General features: G+C 48.3%; 1 protein-coding gene across 1 annotated transcript; it reads right to left on the bottom strand.

Annotated features, from left to right (window-relative positions):
- Positions 1–228: 228 nt before the first annotated feature.
- LOC148777659 (apolipoprotein L3-like) lies at positions 229–13,167 on the bottom strand. The gene is made up of 4 exons (XM_088837183.1): positions 12,715–13,167; positions 8,798–8,903; positions 7,345–7,483; positions 229–4,700 (listed from the first exon to the last, which is right to left on the bottom strand). Exons 2-4 carry the CDS (start codon positions 8,826–8,828, stop codon positions 3,893–3,895), a joined length of 978 nt encoding a protein of 325 aa, XP_088693309.1. The 5' UTR covers positions 8,829–8,903; positions 12,715–13,167; the 3' UTR covers positions 229–3,892.
- Positions 13,168–14,627: the final 1,460 nt, after the last annotated feature.

The following is a 14,627-nucleotide window of genomic DNA, read 5'->3' as shown; positions in this document are numbered from 1 at the left end:
GGCCACTCACTGCCAGGCTGCTCTCATCACAATAGCGAAAGTGCGCAAGAAAGCAAAATAATATAAGAAAAATTCTGTCTATACATACACAGACTATGAATCACTTAAAAAAGGAAGAAAGTTCTTTTTTAAAAAATTATTTTAAAAGGAAGAAAATTCAGACACATGCCACAGCCTGGATCCTCCTTGAAGACATTATGTTCAGTGAAATAAAACAGTTACAAAAAATTATTGTATTTTCTGTTTTTATTAGGTTTGCGGAGTAGGCAAATTGATAAAGACAGACAGTAGCATGGTGGTTGTCTGGGGCTGGGGGAGAGGGAGCGGGAGGTCTGGTCTAGTGGAGCTCAGGTTTCAGGAGAAAGGATATGGAGATGGATGGGGTGGTGGCTGCACAACATATGATGCATTGATACCACTCGCCTGTGCACTTAGAAATGGTTTAGTGGTGAATTTTATGTTGTGTATATTTTACCACAGGAAGTAAAAAACAAAGAAAAAAATCCCGTCACAAAGGACAAATATTGTATGATTCCACTCACATGAGGTCCTGATAGGAGTCAAGTTCATAAAAATCAGGGGTACGCTGGTGCTTGCCAGGGGTGGAGAGGGAGGAGAATGAGGCAAAAGTATACATTTGGGACTGTTTCATTTTGATGTAAAACATTCTGTGGATGTATGGTGATGCTGGTTGTACAGTGATGTGAGTGTCCCTAATAGCACTGAACTGACACTTAAAATGGGTAAAATGGTAAATTTGATGATTTTCAAAAATTAAAGCAAGTTGTTAAAAAGCTGAACCATTGTGGGAAAACATAGCACCTGAACCCTTTACAGTCTGTAAAACACTTTCACACACACCATTGTGCAAGCTACGACAGTCCTGTGATGGAAATATTTACTATCTCAGACTTGCCCCCAAATGGGGAAACTGGCTGGTCGGTCTGCTTTTTTGGACTATGCCATTTCCTTAGAGGGAGACAAATCCTTAAACCTTCCAATAGTCTAAAAATGTACTTTCCTTCCATAAATGCTCCCTGTTAGCTTGAGATGAGTCATAAACATCAATTACCTCTTGTCCCAAGAAGTGAGCTCAAGGCCCGAGTCCTTAGGGACCACAGGGAGCTGAGTCTGGTGGGGCCAATGGGGACCCTCTGCAACTGGTATCAAGTGTTAGCTCACTTCTGATACAGCCCCACCTCATGGGGAAAGCTGCCTGGACTCTTCCTTCACAGAGACTCTGGGGCCCACTCTGCTGTGTCCCACATCTCTCATATTCCATGAGTGGGGAGAGAATTTGGTATCATGCAACCCTCCTCGATGGGGATGAAATGGAAGCAGTGACAGACTTCATTATCTTGGGCTCCAAATCACTGTAGATGGTGACTGCAGCCATGAAATTAAAAGACATTTGCTTCTTGGAAGAAAAGTTATAGTCAACCTCTACAGCGTATTAAAAAGCAGAGACATCACTTTGCTGACAAAGTCCCCTATAGTCAAAGCTGTGATTGTTCCAGTAGTCATGTACGGATGTGACAGCTGGACCATGGAGAAGGCTGAGTGTTGAAGAATTGATGCTTTTGAACTGTGGTGTTGTAGAACACTCCTGAGAGTTCCTTGGAGTGCAAGGAGATCCAACCAGTCCATCCTGAAGGAAATCAGTCCTGAATATTCATTGGAAGGACTGATGCTGAAAGTGAAACTCCAATCCTTTGGCCACCTGATGCCAAGAGCTGACTCATTTGAAAAGACCCTGATGCTGGGAAAGATTGAAGGCGGAAGGAGAAGGGGACGACAGAGACTGAGCTGGTTGGATGGCATCGCCGACTCAATGGACATGAGTTTGAGTGAACTCCGGGAGTTGGTGATGGACATGGAGGCCTGGCGTCTTGCAGTCCGTGGGGTTGCAAAGAGTTGGACACGACTGAGCGACTGAACTGAACTGAAGAACTTATAAAAAATTTAAAAAGGATAAATATGTACAGAGATACACATATGATTGAATCACTTTGCTATACACCTGAAGCTAATAAAATACTGTAAATCAACTATACTTTAATAAAACATGGAAACAAACAAGTCAGTACCTACTGAGTTCACAGGTGAGTTGATGCTGGCGAAGCAGGGCTAGAGCCCATCACCAGGGAGAAACCCTTCTTGCTGGAATGTCAAGCCCTGGGGAGGGTGATAGAGGAGCCCTTGCTACTTGTGCTGGGTCTCTAGAATCCTAACTCTTTGGCTTTCTCCCATTTTCAAAGCTCCCCTATTCCCAGCCACTCATGGCTACTCTCCCTGTCTCTCCATTATTCTGCCCTCAGCGTCTTCTTCAGTCCAAATAAGCGGTTTCTCCCCTTGAACCTGCCCATGTCCCTGGTCCCTGCATTGCTCTAGGTGTGGCCCAGTTCACTTCAGTTCAGTCACTCAGTTGTGTCCGACTCTTTGCGACCCCATGAATCACAGCACGCCAGGCCTCCCTGTCCATCACCAACTCCTGGAGTTCACCCAAACTCATGTCCGTCAAGTCGCTGATGCCATACAGCCATCTCATTCTCTGTCGTCCCCTTCTCCTCCTGCCCCCAATTCCTCCCAGCATCAGAGTCTTTTCCAGTGAGTCCACTCTTCGCATGAGGTGGCCAAAGTATTGGAGTTTCAGCTTTAGAATCAGTCCTTCCAATGAACACCCAGGACTGATCTCCTTTAGAATGGACTGGTTGGATCTCCTTGCAGTCCAAGGGACTCTCAAGAGTCTTCTTCAGCACCACAGTTCAAAAGCGTCAATTCTTCGGTGACCAACTTTCTTCACAGTCCAACTCTCATCCATACATGACCACTGAAAAACCATAGCCTTGACTAGATGGACCTTTGTTGGCAGAGTAATGTCTCTGCTTTTATTATATTATCTAGATTGGTCATAACTTTCCTTCCAAGGAGTAAGCGTCTTTTAATTTCATGGCTGCAATCAGCACCTGCAGTGATTTTGGAGCCCCCCAAAATAAAGTCTGACACTGTTTCCACTGTTTCCCCATCTATTTCCCATGAAGTGACGGGACCATTTGCCATAATCTTTGTTTTCTGAATGGTGACCTTTAAGCCAACTTTTTCACTCTCCTCTTTCACTTTCCTCAAGAGACTTTTTAGTTCCTCTTCACTTTCTGCCATAAGGGTTGTGTCGTCTGCATATCCGAAGTTATTGATATTTCTCCCGGCAATCTTGATTCTAGCTTCTGCTTCTTCCAGCCCAGCGTTCCTCATGATGTACTCTGCATATAAGTTAAATAAGCAGGGTGACAATATACAGCCTTGACGTACTCCTTTTCCTATTTGGAACCATTCTGTTGTTCCATGTCCAGTTCTAACTGTTGCTTCCTGACCTGCATACAGGTTTCTCAAGAGGCAGATCATGGGGTCTGGAAATTCCATCTCTTTCAGAATTTTCCACAGTTTATTGTGATCCACACAGTCAAAGGCTTTGGCAGAGTCAATGAAGCAGAAATAGATGTTTTTCTGGAACTCTCTTGCTTTTTCCATGATCCAGCGGATGTTGGCAATTTGATCTCTGGTGCTTCTGCCTTTTCTAAAACAAGCTTGAACATCTCGAAGTTCACGGTTCACGTATTGCTGAAGCCTGGCTTGGAGAATTTTGAGCATGACTTTACTAGCGTGTGAGATGAAAACAATTGTGCGGTAGTTTGAGCATTCTTTGGTATTGCCCTACTTTGGGACTGGAATGAAAACTGACCTTTTCCAGTCCTGTGGCCACTGCTGAGTTTTCTAAATTTGCTGGCCTATTGAATGCAGCATGATCACAGCATCATCTTTCAGGATTTGAAGTAGCTCAACTGGAATTCCATTACCTCCACTAGCTTTGTTCGTAGTGATGTTTTCTAAGGCCCTATTGCAGACACTCATAGATCCAGGTGAGCTCCTCCAACATCGTCTCCAGCTCCTGGGCTTTCTGCCTCATGTTCTCAGCCGATGCTGTCTTTGCCCCCTCCTGCAAGTGCTGTGCGTCTTTCACCAGGGAGTACACGTCCAGCGCCATGAATAAACCTGACACCACTCCACTCCCGATGCGGGCTGTTCTAGTTGCTGCCAGAGCTGTGCCTCGGAAATGTCTTCTCACCTGTTTGGCACTTTGGACAGAGACTCGCCCGTTGGTTATGTAGCGCTGAGCAGTGGCTACTAATCGAGGGTTGCCTCTGGCCACCTTGATGGCACGAATATGCCTCCCAAAGTCTTTAACTTTGTAGAGATGCCTTCTATAGGATTTTATTCCGGAATTGTCAAGGCAACTGGCCTGGGTTTCTGCTGATGACGTGCTTATACTTTCCACCACCATGGTGGACAAACCTGTTACAGCAGCTGCTGCTCCCAGCCCTATTCCAGTGACTGAGAGTTCCAGGCTGAGGCCTGCTGTAAATGGTGCCAGAACCAGGCCAAGAATGCCCAGGGCACCAGACACAATGCTGGTGGAGGAGGCTACCACATTGGAGATGGTGCAGTCCCTGTGCACCTTGTCAACACTGTCTGCGAGCTCATGGAGCTTTTTTATGTTCTCCTCCAGCTCCTGTTTTACCCGAGGAAACTCCTTCAAAAACCTCTCCTTTTCCTGCTGGCATTTTTGGAGGCTGTCTTGGTCCTCCCTGGCCAAGACTGTTTGCAGCTTGCTCAGATATTCTCGTAGTGCATATTCCTCTTCCCTGTAACAATGAACAGTAAAGCCTTAGAAAGACAGCTTGTCTGTGAAACAGGCTCAACAAGCTCTATCCTGCATAAACCACAGAGATTTTATTGTAAATCACTAGAATTTTACTAATGTAAAAACTTTTCCAACCTTAAACCCTTATTTAGATATTTTTAGTGCTCCATGGAGAAGGAAATGGCAACCCACTCCAGTGTTCTTGCCTGGAGAATCCCAGGGATGGGGGAGCCTGGTGGGCTTCCGTCTATGGGGTCACACAGAGTCGGACACGACTAAAGTGACTTAGCAGTTAGCAGAGCTCCATGTACATATTCAATCATGGCATAAATAAGCGAAGGTCATCTTAGGATACCTTTAAGTTCAGAGAGATATTTGATCTAGACACCTCAAAGGTAGACCAATACCATCACTTCCAGAATGTGTGTAAAATGGGAACTTCACAGATAAACAAAGAGAAGTGGGATTAGAGCAGAAAACCCTTCATTCAAGGACCTTAGTGTATAGTGAGGAGTCCACTCGTTCTTTGCTCTTGGCTGCTAGGATGTGGTCCCTAGGCCCCAAGAAAATTCAGGCTGATAAGAATGTCCTCGTCTGCCTGATACTTTGGCCACTGGACAGTCTGACAAGTTGACATGTGATGGGCCTCCGGGTCGTGTGGTATCAGTTCTGACCTCTGGAGGAGCTGGGCTTTAGGGCATTAGTCTGACCTTGGGAGGGGCTGGAGATGACAGGTCAGAGTGATTTGATGTTAAATAGGGTGAGCGACCCTGGCGGGCACTGTTCCACATGTCCTGCCCCACTGAATCCAGGACAGTAATGCATCCTGGGGACAACGGATGCTTCGTGTGTGAAACCTGCTCAGACTCTGCCCTGTGGCTGATGGGAAACTGCATCCTTCCCTGTAATAAACCATAATTGGCATCCTGAAGCTTTAAGTGAGTCTGTGCATCCTTCTATTGAGTTCTAGAATCTGAGGGTGGTTGTGGGATGCCCCAAATTGGCCCATGATGGGAAATCTAAGGACAGTCCCACGACTGTGTTCTCATACTTTTCATATTGGCCTACTGTGTGCCTAGAATTTTATTTTTTATCAAAACACAGCTAGAAGGACCCTTAACGATCATTTTGCCTGGCATCTGCTCTCATCCAAGCCTGATACCCTTGGCCTTCTCAAGAGAAAGACACTGGGTCTGTCCACTGCCCATATTGACTGAGAAGCAGGAGATGTGCTGTGAGCCCTGTTCCCCGTGGCCCCTCCAGCCCACCTCACTGACTCCTGACCCAGCACCCAGCACCCCTGACCTCTCAGGGGTCTCATCTTAATTTGTGACAGCTTCATGAGCCTGTACCCTAAGGCTGTGTGCAACTTTATGGAACCTCTAAAGATTCAGGAGACTTGAGAAAACACCCATCCGAATGGCTGAGCCTGAAGAGACCGGCACTTGCACAGCTGGTGGAGGAGGTGTTCTCCTCTTTGGTGGGGATATGTGAGGTTCCTCAGAATCCCTCAAATGACACATAATCGCAGCCACTTATGATGACCCTGGAGGGCTCACTGAGCCACACGGCCTTCCCACTGACAGGGAGGCTCCACGTAGACTAGAAGAGACTAGTGAGACTTCTCACTCCCAGATGGAGTGAGAAGCCAGGTCCCAGGCAGGGTGTGGAGGACACGGTCACCCAGGGCCCTCTAGCCCAACTTGTTGGGATCCCGTCAGGAAGGGAAGATATGTTCCCTCTCCCACTCCTAGGATCTGTGCTAGGGTCACAGCCCCTTCAGTTCTGTGTCCTTGGGGCCTACTCTCTTCACTCTAGTCCTGGCCCTGCTCCCCAAGCCTGCCTACTAGTCCTCCAACATGGACCCTCTGCTCCACCCTGACCCCTGGGTCTGACCCTGGTCTAGGCCTCCCTGGGCATTTGGACGAGATGATTGGACTTGGTTCCCCACCTCTGACTCTGCAGTTCACTCTGAGGCCATCACCACAATCCATCAGATTGAATTGCTATTCCCACTGGACACATAACAAATCTGACACTCAAAGTCTTAAACCTACAGGCCCAGAGTTGGACAGTGCTAGATCCAGGATCCCACCAGGTCCAGCCAGTTCCCCTCCAGCCTCTCTGCCTTATTGGCTAGCAGGAACCTGCAGTGTTGGTATAATTCCTAAGATGGGGAATGAAAGAGTTCTAGTTGGAAACCCCAGAAACACAAAATGATGTTCGGATCAGGATTTTCTGGCTTGAGCCAAAGGAAGAACTTCTTGTTTCTCATCTCCAGGATAAAGGTCCCTGATTCATCCCAACAAGCTTATTTTGAAATTAACATTAATTGAGCACCTACTCTGTGTCAGCAATAGTGAAAAGCACTTGCGTGCATAATCTCAGTGTCCTCACAATAACACTGAACACACGATGAAGCATAGAGTAGTTCAGTAACTTGTCCGAGGTCATATTACCTGCCCTTCCTTGCCGGTTTAGTCTCTTCTCAACCCAATGTCATTCACTGCCAACAAATAACACGGAGGAAACATTCCACATAGGGCTTGGGGAGGAACATCCTCGACCCCAAACATAGGATCTGCGTGGAGGAAACTAGCATGGGAGAATCTTCCTGGGGCAAGTTGGTGACATTCCTGGTGTACCTGCTTGGTTGCCTGGACAAATCTGCCTTGGTCACAAAATTCTCCCAGGGTATGTCTTCAGCGAGCAGGAATAGCAGTTTTTCCCATCTCACACTCTCCTGGACATACTCAGTGACATCCGTATAAAAGCTTTGGCTCTCTAGACAGAAAAATAAAATTGAAGATTCCAATAAACTATGGTGTGATGTAAATGGTATCGAGTGTGAGTGGTAAAAGTTCCCCCTTTCTGAGCAGCACTCATCTGCATGCTGTTGATGGATTTATCTGGGGTCTCAGGTGGACTGTATGCACCAGCCCCAATTCATAAGTTAACGCCCAGACCCTCCCACTCTGCGGTGACTGCATTACAGGATAGGGGCTTTAAGGCAGTAGCTAGGTGAAGTGAGGCCTTAAGTGTGGGGCCTTAATTCAGTGATATCAGTGTCCTTATTAAATGAAGATACGACAGATCTCTTCCTCTATCTCTCTTCCCTGAAGTGTTAGGTGTTCTTAGGTTTTCTTTTTCTCAGCATCTCTAAGGGAGAAATGAACTCAGGGCTCCCATGGAGGGGAACCCACAGCACTAGATCTGGGTGTTGATTGATTAGGGTCGGTGTGGGTGGAGGAATAACGGAGCACCTGGGCGTCTGCATGGGAGTTTGAGAACAATAGAGCTAGCACCTGCCTGAGGCAGTCACCTGGTAATCAGGTGTTTCTATTTTGGAGCCCTGGGCAGGTGCCCCAGCACAGCACGGGGGAGGGGATTCCAGAGAAGGGGAGAGGTTTCTACTTGGAACTAACACATTCCAGGGAGAGAGGACAGCACCACACTAGGCAGGACCTATGTGGTAGGCCCTGGCCCAGGCCACGGATACACATGTTTGATCCTCATCACAACATAGGGAAATATTCTTCTCATTTTACAGGTTAGGTCAGGGAAGGTGCTCCAGAGCTGGGAGGCAGGTATGGGAGGCAGCAAAGGCTAGATTGGGGTTTAGTTTAGAGTCCGCTGACCCTCACAGAGCAGCTGGGTGGGCAGCAGGGCGAGAGGTGGAGGAAACTGCTTCTGTGCTGACACCCAGGGTCTGGGAGCAGAAGGAGTGTGGACCAAGGGCGAGGGCAGGAGAAGCTGCAGGGGACCTCCTCTCCCTGTCCCACATGGCCTTGGGGAATTCCTCTGCTGTGCCCACCCCACTCCATTGGCTGTCCTGGTCTCACGTCTGAGTCATTAGCCGGGGGTCAGGAGGCAGGGGGAGGAACTTAGCATCTTGGCTGTGGCTCCGAGGAGAGGACCAGGACAGAGTCTGTGGGGACAGACCGCCAGTGTTAGGGGACTCCCCATTGCCTCTCTGGGGGATGCTTATCCACGCCTTTCTTGGTTCCTGATTACTCGGCAGGTTAATTTGGCCTGGAGCCACCACCCTCAATCCTGGCTCACAAGTAAGAACCTGCCAGAGACGAGGTGGCTGACTACCTGAGCAGGTCCTGAGATCTTCTGAGCTCATGGTGTCAGGAGCAGGGTCTCAGAGATCTCCCTTCAGCTCACCCGCCTGTGTCAGGCTGGAAGGTGTCGTTTCACCCTTGGGGAAGAGAAAACAGATTGTGGGCTTGATCACTCATGAGCAGAGGCTGTACAGAGCAGCAAGGGCCAAGCTCCTGGGTGGTTTCCCCTGGGCCGGCCACCAGTGCCACCGTGGACTTAACCCAGTGTGGTTCTCTGTCCCCTGGGCTCTGCAGATCTTTTGTTAAGGAAATTTACTCATCCTCCCGCCGTCCTTCCCAGTCAGAGCCCTTCTCTCCTGTTGGGGCACAAGGAGAGGATAATCAGAGGGGAGACAGCCATCTGTGAAGTTATAGGAGCAATAAAATCAGAGACAGAAGAACAGGTAGGAAGGGAATATTCTCGAAATTACATGAGACTGGGAACACTTGAACAGAGTACATCATGAGGAACGCTGGGCTGGAAGAAGCACAAGTTGGAATCAAGATTGCTGGGAGAAATATCAGTAACCTCAGATATGCAGATGACACCACCCTTATGGCAGAAAGTGAAGAGGAACTAAAAAGCCTCTTGATGAAAGTGAACGAGGAGAGTGAAAAGGTTGGCTTGAAGCTCAACATTCAGAAAACAAAGATCATGGCATCTGGTCCCATCACTTCATGGGAAATAGATGGAAAAACAGTGGAAACAGTATCAGACTTTATTTTTTTGGGCTCCAAAATCACTGCAGATGCTGATTGCAGCCATGAAATTAAAAGACGCTTACTCCTTGGAAGCAAAGTTATGACCAACCTTGATAGTATATTAAAAAGCAGAGACATCACTTGGAAAACAAAGGTCCATCTAGTCAAGGCTATGGTTTTTCCCGTGGTCATGTATGGATGTGAGAGTTGGACTGTGAAGAAAGCTGATCGCCGAAGAATTGATGCTTTTGAACTGTGGTGCTGGAGAAGACTCTTGAGAGTCCCTTGTACTGCAAGGAGATCCAACCAGTCCATTCTAAAGGAGATCAGTCCTGGGTGTTCATTGAAAGGACTGATGCTAAAGCTGAAACTGCAATACTTTGGTCACCTCATGCGACGAGCTGACTCACTGGAAAAGACTCTGATGCTGGGAAAGGTTGGGGGTGGGAGAAGAAGGGGACGACAGAGAATGAGATGGCTGGATGACATCACTAACTGGATGGACATGAGTTTGAGTGAACTCCGGGAGTTGGTGATGGACAGGGAGGCCTGGCGTGCTGTGATTCATGGGGTCGCAGAGAGTCGGACACAACTGAGCGACTGAACTGAACTGAACTGGGAACACTTGTGTTACTAATTGGTTATAGGTGATATAGACCCACTGTGTATGACATGCAGGCTCCTGAAACTCACCTACACTTAGGTCAGTCTGAGTTTTCACATTCCTGCTGGAGCCCGGCCTGGAACCCAAGGCTTTTTGATCCAAATCCCAGGTTTCTGATGACTATGCTCTACTTGATTTAATGTAAAAAATGTCTATTTGTGGATGTATGTTAATCGGAAAATGACTCTTTTTATTGCAAAATGATGTCATGCACCCTATGCTCGAGTCTCTGCCTTGATCAAGTCCCTGCTGCTGTAGTTCCCACAGCCCACATCTTCCTCCCTTCTGCAATAGCCTTCAGCCCACAAACCTTTTTTCTGGAGTCCCACCAGCCCCACTCCAATCCCTGCAGTCCTGCCCTGGTCAGTGGAGGACCGGAATGGTGTCGTCTTTGCTGTCCATTCCTGATGGTTGGACTTCAGGCTGTTTTTAATTCTTTATGTAAATAATAGTGCAAAGAACACTCTTGTTGTAGAAAACTTTGCCTACATTTAAAATTCTTTCATTACGCTATTTCTAGAAGTAGAATGACTGGATCCAAGGGTATCAACACCTAACATTTTTTCATACTTAAGCTACTTTGTGATGCAAAGAAACTGCACAAAGTTACATTCACACATATCATATGTGATGCTGTCCATCCTTTGTCTCATCTCTGTTCTTGTTTTAATAGCAGATCTTTATAGAGAGAGAACTTCTTTTGGTTTCTGCTGTGACTATCTTTTGTTGGGAGACGAGAAAAGAAAGCGTGTTAATTACACTGAGGCAGTATTTTAAGAAGGCAAAAGAGTACTTATTTAAGTATTCTTCCTAAGACCTGACTGAAATGATAGTAAACGGCCTTGTAGTTCCAGTAACAGCTACTCATGAGAGTGGCTTGTATTTCTGATTTTGCTCCACATTGGTAGTTACTCTAAGACTTTATAAATTATAATCCATATTGTTCTGGTAACCAGGAGGTGTGTACCGCTGTATCCCCGTTTACAGCTAAGGAAGCTGAAGCATAGATGTTCTGTAATTTGTCCAAGGTCAGAAACCTTGTTCATGGAGAACTGGGTCCCACCCCACTCCCTGGGCTCAAGATCCCATACCCGGCTGCTTCTCACTTTGCTGCTAACAAAAATAATAAATAAAAAGCAGGGATGGCGGCAACAGGAACCCAAGGTCTTCACACTCCCTCGCTTTGCTGAAAATCATGACTGCTCCTTATTTACCAATTGCACCGTTATCCTTGCTCTGTCTCCACTCTCAGGAGATAAGAGTTACTGAGACAATCATTGGGAAAACTGCCCCTGCCATTCTCTACAGCACCCCATCTAGAGTGGCCCAACTTCCTTAGAGTTTCCCCCAAACTCCCTAACCTGAGCCCCGATCCCAGAATCTTTCTATCACCGTCCCTCTGCAATGCCCAGGGTTCCCCTCAAGAAAAGTAACCATCAGCTTGGTTACTAGGGAGTATGCCTGGTGACGGAGGCTGTGGACACTGACTTTGTGGATGGGAGAGAATTGACACAGACAAGCCCGTCTCCAGGCACGTGGGGAGGAGAGCTGGCTGGTCCCCTGCCTCCTTCTCTGCCTCGAAGCTGCAGGAGCCCAGGAGCCAGGGCGGCCAGTTGAAATTGGGAACACAAGGACCAACAGCCAAGCAGAGAGAGGAGGAGGGTGAGGCAGAAAGGGCTGGTCCTGATGACGCCAAACACTTGAAAATGCGTCAAGCCCCACGACTTATTCTTCCATCCTGCCCTGCCGTTCTTGTCCTGGTCCTGACCCTTGTCTGGGGCCTCCGCTGGCTGTGGATGCTGGATGGTTCTCCCTTCTGCTGGATTCCTATCTGGGTGTCCTCCTCTGTTAGCCTCTGATTGGTCACTAACTGGAAAGGCTGCCAGTGGGAGAGGGGAGGACCCTAGAGAATCCTGTCCCTGCCCAACTGCATGGCCAGACCCAGAGCCCTTCCCTCCACGTGGGCAGACACAGATGCTTCCAAACCTCTTCCTCCACATGGTACAGCTCACTCCATGGGCAGGGATAGGAGGGGTAAAGGCAGTGTCAAATTCAAGTCCTTAGCCCGTCACCAGGCCCTCCTCAGGCTCCAACTCTGTCTCACTCACCCTCCTGACTCCACAGGGCCTGGTTGAGGGGCCTGGAGGACTCCCAGCTGCCTGGACTCTGGTTCCCCCAGCCTCAGGCCTTCGCTCAGGCTTCCCCTCCAAGGCCTTTCCCCACGTGCCTTGCCAGGTGAAATGTTACTTGCACTTGGAGGCCCGTCTCAAAGGCTTCCTCCCCTGCTGTCTTCCTCTATTTCCCTTCCAGTCCCCCTTGGACTCTTGTACTTTCCTGCCTGTGGGGCTATTTGTGTGGCGTTTCTTCAGCTCCCAGCACTGGGAGGGGGCTCTGTCTCTTCTCTGCGCTCCTCCTGCTTCAGGGCTTCTGGGCCCTTCAGCTGCCCGGGCACAGCCTGGCTAAAACACGAGGCGTGGGACCTCTTACTGGGGCAGGAAACCACCAGATTCTCAGAGACATAGCACTACAACTCTTTTACCTACCGTTGAGTAATTCCATTTGTATTCCTGGTCTGTCTTCATACAAGCTCTTTCTGATAGAGAGTGCCATCAGATTTCTGAGCGTTTCCATTTACGGGCATCCCACGCTTTCCAGAAGATCACCCTCTGCCAGTAAAAGAGGATGTGAGACCTACATGGTCTATGCTCTCCACCATCTTGGTTTAAGAAAGCTTTGGTATGAACACTGTACTCTCAGGTAGCAGGAAACACCTGCATTTCTTCATGTCCCCTTACTCTAGCCATGGTGTTATTATAAGAGGAGAAAGAGGAAGAGAGAACTGTGGCAAAACACGAGGCCTACCTGAAATCTGATATACTATCCTGAGACTTGAAGACTTGAGCAGGACATTCCTAAGCCTCCCCTCCCACAGGATGTCCAGTCCAGGTCGGTCTGGGGGTGGGGCCCAGCTTCCTCCAGTCTCTCGCTCTCTGCTCCCAAACTGCTGCCTGGGACTTTGAGGGCAGAAGCGTGGAGTCATTTCCTGACTGCAATGGAGGCACTTTTGAAAGCACAGAAATGGGTGTGCTACTCCTACCGAGAAAAGTACCCCTTAAACATGTCCTGCTTGAATGAGGAGAAGGAGAAGAAGGAAAAAAATGAAGAGGGGTGAAGAGAAAGAGGAAGAAACAATAAGATTGTAATCACCAATCAATTCCAGAGGATCTAAATGAAAATGGAAAAGGAAAAGAAATGCAAGCTTACTGGAAAAAAATGTTAACAATAATTTTGAGTTGGGAAACCATTCTCATCAAGACACAATTGCTGGAGCCATAAGGAAGGTCTGATTTATTAGACCCCTTAAAGACTAAATTTTCAAAAGGATGCCACAAACCAATTCAGAAATAATGAGAGACCAGAAGACACTGTCTGCAATATTTATAGTGGACAAAGATGAGCATTCCCAACACAAAGAGCGCCTAAAATCCACATGAAAAGACTGAATGCAGTTTTTCACAAATGGGTAAGAGATGTGAACAAACAATTCCCGGGGAGGCAACTTGCCCAGGGTCACACAGCTCTCCGTGGACAGATGGAGGCCACGTCCAGACCTTCTGACCTGGGTGTGTAAGGGAGGGGAGTGGCACATGAGTTTAATAACCCAGAAATGTCTAGGTGTGTCTCCACCTTTATAAACACACAGATCTAATCTCACGCCCCTCTTGTTACACTGATGTATCCTCAGTTTGGCTTCTTGTCTTAGATTGTGAAACCTGTATCATGATGTGGGCGTTGTGCAGCAAGGCCTGCGTCTCCCCACTTGGTCTCCTGTCCTTCCTCCCTCAGGCCTGCGTTTTGCCCCAGGGCCTGGCATGGAGCGGGCACTCAGAGACAGGGTGGGTGATGAAACCTGATTCCTTGTGTCTCAAAAGGAACCGTTTGCCCCCATCAGCCCCAGCACAGCACCCAGGGGCAGACTCAAGGTGGCCAGGCCACAAGGAGGAAGGATTCTAGCCCCCCTGCCGTCCTCTATCCCCCTCGACTTTCTTGAGACTTCCCAAAGGACTCAGCACCCACAACATACAGCTTCCTTCTGGGTCACTGCTCATGTCTCAGGGGTCCACATCCCACGCTGAGACCACCTGAGCAGGCGTCTACCTCCCTCTGCACTGTTTAGGGGGCCCGAGGGTGGGAGGAATCCGTCAGATACCGCTGCTTCCACATCCACGCTCTGTCCTTCGGGCCATGGTCTCACCTCTCTGAGCTTCCATTTCCCTTCTTTTGTCAACCAGTGATAATCAAGGTTTTCTCAGACAGTCGTCCTGAGGATGGGGAGATGGGCAGCGGTCCTACCCACTGCTTACCCGGGGTCTTCCTCTGGCTGAGTGTGAACAAGATCCAGTTGTTCTCAGCTCTGCGTGCAGCCGCCTTCTGTGTGTCTCTGCAATAAACCACG

This window comes from Moschus berezovskii, chromosome 6 (assembly GCF_049115385.1).
Source record: "Moschus berezovskii isolate FMDL1 chromosome 6, NW_MosBer_1.0, whole genome shotgun sequence".
Taxonomy (NCBI): Eukaryota; Metazoa; Chordata; class Mammalia; order Artiodactyla; family Moschidae; genus Moschus; species Moschus berezovskii.
Note: the sequence above shows the minus strand (reverse complement) of the source record. Positions and strands in the feature narration are given on the sequence as shown.

Coding starts and splice junctions, on each gene's coding strand:
- LOC148777659 (XM_088837183.1), bottom strand. CDS start 8,828: ATGAGCTCAGAAGATCTCAGGACCTGCTCAG. Junction 7,484..8,797: donor AGATCTCAGGACCTGCTCAG/GTAGTCAGCCAC, acceptor TTTTCTGTCTAG/AGAGCCAAAGCTTTTATACG. Junction 4,701..7,344: donor TTGTCCAGGCAACCAAGCAG/GTACACCAGGAA, acceptor TCATTGTTACAG/GGAAGAGGAATATGCACTAC.